At 45.5% G+C, this 12879-nt stretch overlaps 1 protein-coding gene across 1 annotated transcript; it reads right to left on the reverse strand.

Moving 5' to 3' along the window:
- Positions 1-1499: 1499 nt before the first annotated feature.
- LOC133339840 (uncharacterized) lies at positions 1500-12871 on the reverse strand. The gene is made up of 7 exons (XM_061547974.1): positions 12866-12871; positions 9050-9109; positions 8727-8824; positions 7275-7363; positions 6287-6436; positions 5545-5658; positions 1500-2459 (listed from the first exon to the last, which is right to left on the reverse strand). The coding sequence occupies exons 2-7, from the start codon at positions 9073-9075 to the stop codon at positions 2298-2300; spliced, it is 639 nt and encodes a 212-aa protein (XP_061403958.1). The 5' UTR covers positions 9076-9109; positions 12866-12871; the 3' UTR covers positions 1500-2297.
- Between the last annotated feature and the right edge of the window lie 8 nt (positions 12872-12879).

Below are 12879 nucleotides of genomic sequence, written 5' to 3' on the forward strand. Positions count from 1 at the left end.
TTGAACTGCGGTAACGGGACATACGGACAGGTTTGCACGTATCTCTGAAAGTTCCCGAGTCGAATATTTGTAAGTAGAGGTAGTCCCTGTACTACATCGGGCACAAGCTGGGGGCAGGGGTGGGGGTCAGGGAATTGGGTGATGCAACAGATGTTCATTAGGGATAGAGGGGTTGGTTGTCCCTGTGGAGGCAGCATTGCCGAGGGGACAGGACAGGAAGGGTGGGTCACCCTTGACACGTGAAGGACACGGCTTCGAATCCCGTCTAGTGAGCAAAACGAACAAAGACGCCAAGGTCACCGTGAACCGATGTCACGACTCCCCCGCGCTGACGTCATATCGAATTTCATTTAAGTGACGCCACTATATTTTCAAAACGAGTGTGATTTTTACAGTATTTTTATTTTAAGACGCGAGGTTGCCACCTGTCCTTGCTTTGATGTAATATCCCTGCATTGATGCATTTCATTTCATTAAATTGATATCAGTAGATTGCCACGGTTATCATTTGTAATTCTTTACGAAGCGAGTTTGCCACCCGTACTGGTCCCCCCCCCCAAGATCATCCTCTTATGGAGGTCGGCTCCTGTGGGATATCTCCAAGTCTTCGCAGAAACGTGACTTGGCAAGTCCTGGTTTGTTGCCAGTCGCGTGAAAGTTTGCCACTCAATAGCGTGCATGTACACGCACAGTCATCCTCCCCCGTCTCTCTTATGCTGTTGTGAATACAGGTGGGGGAGTGCTTCAAAAACAAGTGAACACTTCTGAGACTTTGCAACAACACCACAGGAAAACGTGCTGCCTCCGGCCTCTGGAGACCTGCACCTGAGAAGATTGCGGGCGCGCGTTGACAATGTTGGCGAAGACTCTTCGGCTTTTTAAATCCTTTATATTAAGTTCGCTTGCTTGCGCGCTTACGACCGTGCAAACCTTTCGGTCGTTTTTTAACCCACTTCCCGTGATCCAATCGAGCTGACATGTTGCACACAGACTCGTTGTGCATGACAATTAATGTTCGTGAAAATTTTTTTCCAAAATTTTACACTTTAGGGAAAACAAATTAAATATTTAATTACCAATTGTTTAATACTGCAGACAAACATCTGACCCATAGGTGGCAGCCATCTCAAGCCAGAGGACGAGAGGACTCTAGCCGCCACACATATAAAGGATTTATAGTGAAAAACTTTGTTTTTACGGGTTATACTTATTGAAGCTATTAGGACGGAACCACGATTGACCTCCGACAGTGGCGATGATGTTCACAATGGGTGAAGGGGCTGAGTTGGTACCCGCGACGGGTTTCGCAAACTCACAACCTTTCCGAGTGTATTTCCTTACGTTGAATACAAAAAAAGCACGGAATTGCTTGCGATTTTAAGCGCTTTAATTTTGAGCGTACACGCAACGAACAGAAACAATGAACGTTCACTTTACAATCAAAATGCAATCAAAATGTTTTTGAGATATCAAAGATTGCATTTTCAATAAAACTGCAGAAGAAAAATATTAAATAAATGTGGATATCTACATAAAATGATATAAACACACTATCCTAAAAATACAGCACCATATTTTAACACTAAAGCAGTCACTGACTCGCAACAACTTGCAATCATAAGTGACAGAGTTAATTTCGGGTAAAATCAATGAAAATGGGGTATGCCGATAGCATAAAAAATTAACCCGTAAAAACAAAGTTTTTCACTATAAATCCTTTATATGCATGGCGGCTAGAGTCCTCTGGCTTGAGATGGCTGCCACCTATGGGTCAGATGATTGTCTGCCAATCATTAAACAATTGGTAATTAAATATTTAAAATTTTCCCTAAACAGTGTAAAATTTTGGAAAAATTTTTTCACGAAAATGCATTGCCACGCACAACGAGTCTGTGTGCAAAATGTCAGCTCGATTGGATCACGGGAAGTGGGTTAAAAAACGACCGAAAGATTTGCACGGTCCTAAGCAAGCAAGCGAACTTAATATAAAGGATTTAAAAATGAGATGTGATAGAGCAAATCTGAGATCAGATTTGGAATCGGCACCCTGAAAGTCTAGAACAGCTGCAAAAGTCCAGGCCAGAAAAACACGTTGTTTTGTTGTTGTTGACCAGTGTTAACGGCGAAAGTGTCCACCCCCCCACCTCCTCTCTGAAAATTGATGAAAAGCAGCGACTTAAAACTGAACACCCAAAACATTTTAACTGCGGTGGCTAAAAGTCTCCACCCTGGCTACCATTTCGCCAAGAACAATGGAACGTAAAACAACGTCCCTCAAAACAAACTCCGATTCTCTTTTAATCCTCCGATTCAGAAGTGGTGTCGACATCTGGACCCTCAAACCAGTCAAAGGGTGAGTGTCGCCGTTTTGCAGGAAGCTTGATGGAAGGTGATGCAGAGACCATCTTCCCTTGTTTGATCTTTGCTGTCAACGTGGTTTTTCTTGAGATCTCAATCGCCTGTAACAAATGAACACATCGAAGACAATTGGGCATCGTCACAAGTCTAAAGGGGTCCTCCTGCTCAAGTGAGCGTGGCTTGGTGTTCGTCTCTCGTGACGAGGTGTACGGCTCCTGCGGTGGATACGTCCTCCACCTTGCCGTGGCGTGTCCTCGAAATAACGCGCGCGGATTCCCCGTGGGCTGCGTGTGACAGGTAAAGTTTCAAATTGAATCTGAAGGAAATTCAAACTCGTGCTAAGGTAGCCGACTTGAGGTTGGCTGCTACATCTCGGACGCTGCAAAGAAATGTCGCATGCCAGATAGTCCAAGTTTAATGTTCTACCGATATGTTGCGTGCCAGACAGTCCAAGTTTAATGTGACGCTCGCTGGGAATGACACTGAGAGACAGTGAAAGGAACGTGTTTGTTGTCCATCCGCCCGCACCTCCAATTAGCACGGTTGGCTACGCACGGTGGTGCAAACGAAGTTCAACACACACACACGTACACACGTACACACACACACACGTACACACATACACACGCACACACACGTACACACACACACACGTACACACACGTACACACGCACACACACACACGTACACACACACACGTACACACGTACACACACGTACACACACACACGTACACACACACGTACACACACACACGTACGGACACGTACACACACACACACATACACACACACGTACGTACGGACACGAGGGTCAGATCATGTACACAGGGTTCATGGCTACGCACGGTGTTGCGAACGAAGTTCAACACACGTACGTACGGACAACACGAGTGTTAGAACAGGACCCTGCGGTGTGGGCTGGTAGGAATAATACTTAGTGCCGGTACAGGGATATCGACCGGGTATAGAGGAGTTAAAGAAAAAATTACTGTATTCTAGTGTAACGTTAATTAAAAGTGTTTGTTTTGACAAGAAACGCTGTGAGATTTAAAGACCCCCCAACACCACCCCTCCCACCAGCCCTCACCACCCCCCACCACCACCCCCCACCACCACCCCCCACCACCACCTTCTGCACTAGGCCTCGCGAAGCCTGCCGCACTAGGCCTCGCGCCGTGCTTTTCGTGCACAAATAAGGCGATTAAATGTATCTCGTCTCTGTGTTAATAAATGTTTCTTGTCTCTGTGTTAAAAAAAAACGTGCTGCGTTTCAGTAAAATAATTATTTTTAAAAACGTGCTGCGTTTCAGTAAAGTAATTTTGAAGCGAAGTTTAAAGTTTTGCCGTGATGCGCCGGAAGCGACGGCCATCTTGTTTAATTCACAGATCGCAAGGGGAGCGGGCGGCCATCTTGTCGGACAGGGTCATGCCAAGTGTTTGCAGTAGGGGGCGATGTTGATACACGGACGGACGGACGGACAGTCGGACGGATGGACGGACACATTAATATATTGGTGGTCTGGTCCACTTCGTTCCTACCAATATAATATACACAGCTCCATGACATCGTTCACACTGTTGAGAGAAGCCGGCAGCTTGGGCTGGATGGGCGCCGAGAGAGGGATGATGGATGACGGTCAAGAAAAAATGGACCGAAATGGCATCCAACGGGAGATACTCGACTGAGACGGCTCCAAGCGAGGAGATGGAGCGATGAATTGAGCGGCGTGCGTAGGCGCTGAGTGTGGATCATTATATCTGCAGGATCGTGAGAGATGGCAATTGCGCGGGGAGGTCTTCGTCCGGAAGTGGAATGATTGTGGCCGATGAAGTCTCAATGCCACAAAAACAAGAATGTCAACGTGAAAACGAGGGCTCAAAACATCTGACACGAACACAATATTATTGTAAACATTAAACAGCATTTACATAAGAGGGGGGGGGGGGAGCACTCAAAAGCTCCACACTGATAGATTCAAGAATCCATGGCTACACTGCCATCTCCTGACCACCTCGTAGGCCAAGCCTGGCAGTCCCCGGCAGTCTCCCACCGACTCAACCCGCGTCGTGTCCGAGATCTACGTTCATCAGTGGGCCCATTGCAGATTGGTCAAAACAGTTGGCTTGAACGGGTGGGGTGACCAATCAGGTGACTGCATTGATGCCGCTACACGTGGACTGGGAATGAGAGCAACCGCCAGAAGAAATGCAGCGAGACACGTGGAAAAGAGAAGAAGTCACGTCACTGCAGGCAGAAGGAGCTCTGGTGGGAGTTCTACAGAGGGTGACCGCTGTACACGGCGTCTTGGAGGATGGTGGGAATACACCCGCAACTTGACCCCAGCACACACAAGCAGGCGAGCAATGAAACGGTGCGCCCATTTATAGAGAATGAGAAGATGTATTGATACTGGAGGAATGCGATGAGATATGAAGCTGTTTTTCACAGATGTCCAGTACTATTCACTTTGTATTTTTATTTTACCAGGTGAGGCCCACTGAGCTGTATAGCTCTTGTTCAGAAGTGTACTGGCCACAAATGACAGCTCAACCAAGTAGCCTATCATGTGGACATGTATAGTAGCCAAACACTCTGAGAGCGTGTTTGTAAATGTGGAGGGGAAAATCGGAGAACCTGGAAAAAAAGCCACGCGACCACGGGGAGACCTCCTGTATGCCAGGTGAGGTCGTTCACATTTCACAACAACAAACAATACAAAAACACAATAGGAGCGCAAAGTGTAGGGAAGGTAAAAAGTTTTTTTTTTTAAATAAACAAAAAAAACCTAAACCATTTTTTTCTTGTTAATTGTATTTTTTACCCTTTTATCTGGCAACAAAACTGACACCTTTTTTTACGAGGAGCCATGTTTGCATTGACCACAATACCTGCAGTCGGAATGCAAACAAAAAACACAACTCTGATAATGTATGCACCTTCCTTGAAGTTGATGTTTATCTTACCAGGCAAGGCCCACTAAACCATCAGCTTCTCTCACAGAAGCGTCCCGGCCACAAGCGCGAGCAGCTCTACGAAGCGGCTCACCACGTGAAAGATTGTTGAAGAGCAACAATGATATTTTGGAGTAAGAGAAAAAAGTGTGTGACATCATCATCATCATCAGCATTGTTTAACCTGCCGCGCCGGGAGATCAAACGGCACTGCGAGTCTGGTGCACTCACCGTCTTGACACTCGTGACAACGACGGCAGATCTCATCTTGCCTGCTGCCCTGGCCTGTTCAGTTCGCTTGGACGGCATCACGCCCGACACACTTGCTAGCAGCTCTTCGTCGACCTAACGTATAAACGTGAATATCAATGAACACAAAATCACGCAAAGATCCTGCAATTTAAAACATTTATTCGGCCTTGCTGGAATACGAGTGCATTGTACGAGCAAATCTACATTTGCATTTTTTTTATTTTGGGAATTCAGAAACCCGTCCCTTGGTCACGGGCATGCTTTGTGAGCACTCTCCGTCTCTGGCACATTCATCCTACGTTCATTGAACAAATGCTCCAAGCTCGTCAAGATGTCTATTCCACCTTCCCACATCCAGTGGCCCTTTGATTCTGATTGATGGTGATGGAGACTCGCATTAAACTGCAGAAGTGATTTTAGTTTTTAAATTGTACATTTTTTGTTTAATGTTATTGTCAAATGAATGGCTTAGATTACAATGACATAGTTTATTAGATTACAGCAATTATTTAATTATCTGGGAAAAACTCTCCCTCCAGTTGGTCGAGCTCTGAGTTTCACAGCGCACCGCACATTAGGAGAATGCTTCTATCCAGCGTGAACATCCACACATGACCCAATCATCCCTAGCGCTCAAGCGAGCCGCTTTGTCCCTACGAGAGTGGATCGAGTCCCATTGCATCGTCCAAAGAATTTCAATCAAAGCAGTCACATTACTCACCATGAAATCCATGCTGTCCGAGCCCTCGGAGTCCGACAGATGCAAAACTTTTCGCTTTTTCTTCACGACCTCCCCCGTGGCAAGGGGCTTGAGGATGCCTCCCTTGGAAGGCGACTTGGCCACTGTCACCGGTGCGAGCAAAGGTGGAGTCTTGCAGATCGCACGGACACACAAACAGAGATCCCCCAGTTAGGCCTGCAGGCTTGCGGGAGTGCCGTGCTGATCGCAAACAACTGACGTCAGCGCTTAGCCCAGCGGGGTTTATTGAACAAGACTGACTGATGACTAAGACCCGGCAGGTAAAAACTGGTCCAGATCTTGGTAGCTTGGATGAATACTATATTCTTAGGTTTTTTCGGTAAAGTCACGTAGGTAAAAAAATTAAATTAATAAAGTAAAATAAAGCAAAATAAAATAAAAAATCACGACGTTTCGGAAGCAACACAAGCCTCCGTCTTCAGGTGGAACCGTCACAGCCACAACAGCTGTATCAAGTAAATGAGAGATCACAAGAAATACCACAAAGACACACAGAGAGAGATGTCTGTCTGCTTGTGTGTCTGTCTATAGTTTTCTAGTTAGATTTTTGTTGCTATTTCTTTTATGCCTGATGACGATTGCTTGTGTTGCAATCGAAACGTCGTAATATGCTATTATTTAATTGGCTATTTTATCTTTAGACGTGACTTAACCGAAAGAACCAAAGAATAATTCCTGCAGTCACGAAAGCTCCAAAATTAAGATTGAATCATGTTTACATTAACCACAATACTTGCAGTCAAATGCAAAAAAAAACAATACTCTGATCATTTATGTGTTGTCCTTGAAACTGATTGGTCCACACCAGAGACAGCTTTCTTTAGAGCCCAGTCTCATATGGTGTTCATCAGTTTTGTTGCCAGAGAAAAGGGGGAAAACCCTCTCGACAAGCGAGCTCTGCGGCACCGCACTGCTCCTGACGCCGCCGTCACAAACAACGCCAACTCACCGCTTTTCCCTGCACATCTCCAATCACCGGTTGTTCCATCTCGATTCGATTCTCTAGCCGCTGACGCTGCTTCAGGACCAGCTCGTTCACTGCGAAAAGACGCGTGTGGGGAAAAAGCTGTTAAATATTAAACAACGCGAGCATCACTCTTAGGTTATTTAGGTAAAGTCAGGTAGGTAAAAAATTAACCCGTAAAACAAAGTTTTTCACTATAAATCCTTTATATGCGTGGCGGCTAGAGTCCTCTCGTCCTCTGGCTTGAGATGGCTGCCACCTATGGGTCAGATGATTGCCTGCCACCATTAAGCAATTGGTAATTCAATATAATTAATTTTTTCCTAAAAAGTGTAAAGTTATGGAAAAAAATTTTCACTAAAAAAAATTGTCACGCACAACGAGTCTGTGTGCAAAATGTCAGCTCGATTGGATCACGGGAAGTGGGTTAAAAAACGACCGAAAGATTTGCACGGTCGTAAGCGCGCAAGCAAGCAAGCAAACTTAATATAAAGGATTTAAATAAAAAACGACCGAAAGATTTGCACGGTCGTAAGCGCGCAAGCAAGCAAGCAAGCGAACTTAATATAAAGGATTTAAAAAGGAGAGTACTGTTAAACGCTGGGGATGTCAACGCTCGGTAAAGTAGAATAGTACCTGTTAAATAAGATGGTCCAAATATGTGTCGTTAAATCTTTTTTGCATGGTTAATAACATCTTTCCCATTATTACTCAGTTTGTACCCATCATCACAGTTGAAGTTATTCTAGATTTGAAGCTTTCGTGACTGCAAGGATTCATATTCTTAGGTTTTTTCGGTAACGTCACGTAGGTAAAAAATTAAAATTAATAAAAGTGAAATAAAATAAAAGATTTTTATTTTATTTTTATTTTACTTTTATTAGTTGAAGTTACGTCTGTGTTTGTATATCTGGATGGCTTCGTGTAAAATTCCGTCACAGTTCCTATGATTGCTTTTTCATTGCTTTCATGGCTTTATTTTGGTGATTTCGAAAAGTGTATTGGTTTAGCCATGTTTGTGTTGTTGTAGTACAGAGTTAGACTGATGGCCTTAATCTAAGCTGTCTTGTGGTTGTTGTTGTTGTTGTTTGACTTGCATCCCACTGGGATTTTTGCACACAGCGTTGGTGTACGGTGTTTTTTCTGCAATATTTTGCTGTCTTTTCTTGGATTTTCTGTTTGTACTCAGTCACATATTCACTTTAAGATGTTTTCTTGTTCATGTTTTTGTTTTTTGTTTGTTGCAGTTGCACCCGATTCAAGAGCCGAATGGCTCACATGGCTACACCTAATACATGAAACTTGAACTTGAACAAACCTTTGATGGTAGCCAGGAGGTTTGCAGAGCATCAATCGTTGAAGGCCTGTGTTGCATTGCCGTGAAACAAAATTTGCGAAAAATGCAGGTGGATGGAAAATAAGTAAAAAACAACTCACAGAGGAAGTTTGGATATATCTGCTTTGAATTCTTAATGGCGGAACTGCACTTTGGGCAGCTATTGTTCTCCTCCAGACTCCGACGGATGCATTTGCAACTGAAACGCAGACAAATGCAACGGCGAGTAAATTGGCAATCGCCGTTATCAGCATCATTGGAAAATTACCAATCACCGAATATTGTCGCGCATTCGCCGGACGGTGGAAAGAAATGGAATGCAACAACAAAGTACAGTAAAACCTTGGATTGCGAGGAACTTGGTCTGCGAGTGTTTTGCAAGATGGAACAGAAGCACTTCTCCTCCGAGCAGACACGCACATACCAGAAGCTGTGGCCACACTTGGTCATGTACGGCTCTTCTATCGTGTCCAAACAGATGGGGCTGAACATGCAACAGCACAAGGGAGACGAGCAGACATTGGCAACGAAGGAAGAGTTTCCAACACAGCCCTTGTGTCGTGACATAAGAGGGAAGGGCTGCCGGGGGCTCTGGGACCCTAGGCAGATAAGCCCCTTGGCGCCAGGCACTAGGATCCCAGGCACCCCAGACACTTAAGCCCCTTGGCACCAGGCGCTAGGATCCCAGGCACCCCAGACACTTAAGCCCCTTGGCGCCAGACGCTAGGATCCCAGGCACCCCAGACACTTAAGCCCCTTGGCGCCAGGCACTAGGATCCCAGGCACCCCAGACAGTTAAGCCCCTTGGCACCAGGCACTAGGATCCCAGGCACCCCAGACACTTAAGCCCCTTGGCGCCAGACGCTAGGATCCCAGGCACCCCAGACACTTAAGCCCCTTGGCGCCAGGCACTAGGATCCAGGCACCCCAGACAGTTAAGCCCCTTGGCACCAGGCACTAGGATCCCAGGCACCCCAGACGCTTAAGCCCCTTGGCGCCAGACGCTAGGATCCCAGGCACCCCAGACACTTAAGCCCCTTGGCGCCAGGCACTAGGATCCCAGGCACCCCAGACAGTTAAGCCCCCTTGGCGCCAGGCGCTAGGATCCCAGGCACCCAGACACTTAAGCCCCTTGGCGCCAGGCACTAGGATCCCAGGCACCCCAGACGCTTAAGCCCCTTGGCGCCACCAACAGGGGGGCTGTGTGCTCTGTGGGATACCTGGGGGCGCACACAACCCCACCCCTCGTTGGGGACGAGGCACAAAAGGGCAGCTCCCTGGACGATTGGGGCCAGTTGTAGCTCAAGACCCGCCAGCCAGCTTAGGACCCTGGGACGCTGTGAGGGCCAGTGGTGGGACTCTGGAACTGTGAGGGCGAGTTCCAGAACGTAGCCAGAGTAGTGTATCTAGGCTGTGTACCTAGGCTGTGTATCTAGGCTGTGTACCTAGGCTGTGTACCTAGGCTGTAACAAGAGTATCAGGACTGTTGGAGTATTGGATTGTAATAAGAAGTTACCTCTACAAGTGTCTCCGGAACCCATTACATTTGCATCACAATGTCATGGTAATTTCAGCTCCCAATGCTGATGTACATTTGTGATATACTGACGCCACGTTTGCCAACATCAATCATTACATGTAGTCGCTGCCAATCATTAAAGTAATTCCCTGCCTTCACCCATAACGCTTTAAGAAAAGATATGTTTGGATTAGTATGAAACATAATGGAACCACATCTCAATATCAATGCACTACTCTTCTCATTCAGGTGATCCAATCCATAGAAATCTTACAGCCCAACCAGTCTTCATAGATGTTCCCAAACAGCACTTTCCCCAACAAACTAAAGAGGGCTATGGTGGGAGACGTATCTTGTTTTGTGTGTGCACATACACAAAGACAAATATCCCCCGTATAGCCAGTACAGACTGTTGGGGCAAGTGCTGTTTGCGAGCACCTATGAAGGCCGGCACGCACACGAGGGGGTGGGGTGGCCAACACCAGTGGCGAGTTTACCACTGCACCAGGTGCTCATTTAAGGCCGAGGTCGACCTAGGGGAGGCCCAGGATGGTTCAAATATCGTCACTGGTGTGACCGCAAGCGGGAATTGAACTCGGGTTCGCCAGGTTCGTAGCGCAGCGTAGCGCTAACAGCTGCGCCACCGCTCCCACCCCTACACTATACACTACTATACACTACTATACACTACACTATCAACTACACTTATACACTAGTGCTGTACTAGTATACTCTACTATAACACTACACTATACACTACTATACACTACACTATACACTAGTGCTGTACTAGCATACTATATACACTACACACTACACTATACACTACACTACTATACACTACACTATACACTAGTGCTGTACTAGTATCTACACTACTATACACTACACTATACACTACTATACACTACACTACACTATACACTACACTATACACTAGTGCTGTACTAGTATACTACACTATACACTACACTATACCTACACTATACACTACACTATACACTACACTATTTCAAACACATGTGCACATACAAATTGTATGGACATGTATTTGTGTGTGGGTGTGCGTGTCTAATTTAGTCTGCGAGTACGTATTTTGTATCTTGTTTTTACGCATCCGTGTAATCTCTGCGTGTCTGCACGTAATCTGCATGGTGTGTGTGTGGTCTTTGTGGCTGTGCGTGGCCGCGTTTAGTCTGCATGTGTGCGTCTCTCGTCTGTGTCCGGACGCATTAGTAAGTCACATACGCGAGTCACCTCTGGCAATCACTTGCCTGCTCACTGCAGTGTGTGTGCGTGTGGGCCAACAGCGATTGTAGGGAGGGGAGGAGGTTAGGCCTAACTTCACAGGCTATTTCGTGTTTATCACAATGGGAATTTAAAAAAATTAACCCGTAAAAACTAAGTTTTTCACTATAAATCCTTTATATGCGTGTTCAATGCGCCACAACCCAGCCCACATTGGTCTTTGAAACGGGCGGCTAGCGTCCTCTCGTCCTCTGGCTTGAGATGGCTGCCACCTATGGGTCAGATGATTGCCTGCCACCATTAAGCAATTGGTAATTTAATATTTAAAAAAATTACCTAAAAAGTGTAAAATTTTGCAAAATTTTTTCACGAAAATAAATTGTCACGCACAACGAGTCTGTGTGCAAAATGTCAGCTCGATTAGATCACGGGAAGTGGGTTAAAAAACGACCGAAAGATTTGCACGGTCGTAAGCGCGCAAGCAAGTGAACTTAATATAAAGGATTTTAAAAAACCTTAGCTTTTTTTCAGGTACTCTCATTTCCTGGCACACGCAAAATCATTATTAAAACGGATTTGGTAAATTTAACACAAACGAAACAGCATTTCCCCACACAAATCCGGCTTGTCGCCTGATGAAGCCAGTTGCAACTACTGGAGAAACGTCGTACTCCGATTGTAAATGTTGTGGCTTGGCTCTCCAACACACCGGTTAGTGCTGAACTAGTACACTATACACTACACTACTATACACGACACTACACTATACACTACACTATACACTAGTGCTGTACTAGTATACTACACTATACACTATACTACTATACACTATACTATACACTACACTATACACTAGTGCTGTACAAGTATACTACACTATACACTACACTACTATACACTATACTATACACTACACTATACACTACACTACTATACACTATACTATACACTACACTACACACTATACACTACACTATACACTAGTGCTGTACTATTATACTACACTACACTATACACTACTACACACTACACTACTATATACTACACTATACACTACTATACACTACACTATACACTACTATATACACTACACACTACACTATACACTACTCTATACACTAGCACTATACTATTATACTACACTACACACTACACTACTATACACTACTATACACTACACATACACTACACTATACCTACACTACACACTACTACACACTACACTATACATTACACTACTATACACACTATACACTACTACACACTGCACTACACCTACACTATACACTACACTACACACTACTACACTACACTATACACTACTACACACTGCACTACACACTACACTACACACTACACTTAAATCAGTGAAACCTGAACCAGCCCCCCCCCCGACTAAGTGGTCCCCAACACGCGGCGGCGGCGGCGAGCGGCGTGGTCACGTGGGGACCAACAGCCGCGCACTGAACCCACCACGCCCAGTCGCT

Source organism: Lethenteron reissneri, unplaced genomic scaffold (genome assembly GCF_015708825.2).
Source record: "Lethenteron reissneri isolate LAM-NWPU_2019-01 unplaced genomic scaffold, ASM1570882v1 scaffold_427, whole genome shotgun sequence".
NCBI lineage: Eukaryota > Metazoa > Chordata > Hyperoartia > Petromyzontiformes > Petromyzontidae > Lethenteron > Lethenteron reissneri.

Coding starts and splice junctions, on each gene's coding strand:
- LOC133339840 (XM_061547974.1), bottom strand. CDS start 9,075: ATGACCAAGTGTGGCCACAGCTTCTG. Junction 6,437..7,274: donor GAGATGTGCAGGGAAAAGCG/GTGAGTTGGCGT, acceptor GCGATCTGCAAG/ACTCCACCTTTGCTCGCACC. Junction 2,460..5,544: donor TTGTCACGAGTGTCAAGACG/GTGAGTGCACCA, acceptor CATTTGTTACAG/GCGATTGAGATCTCAAGAAA.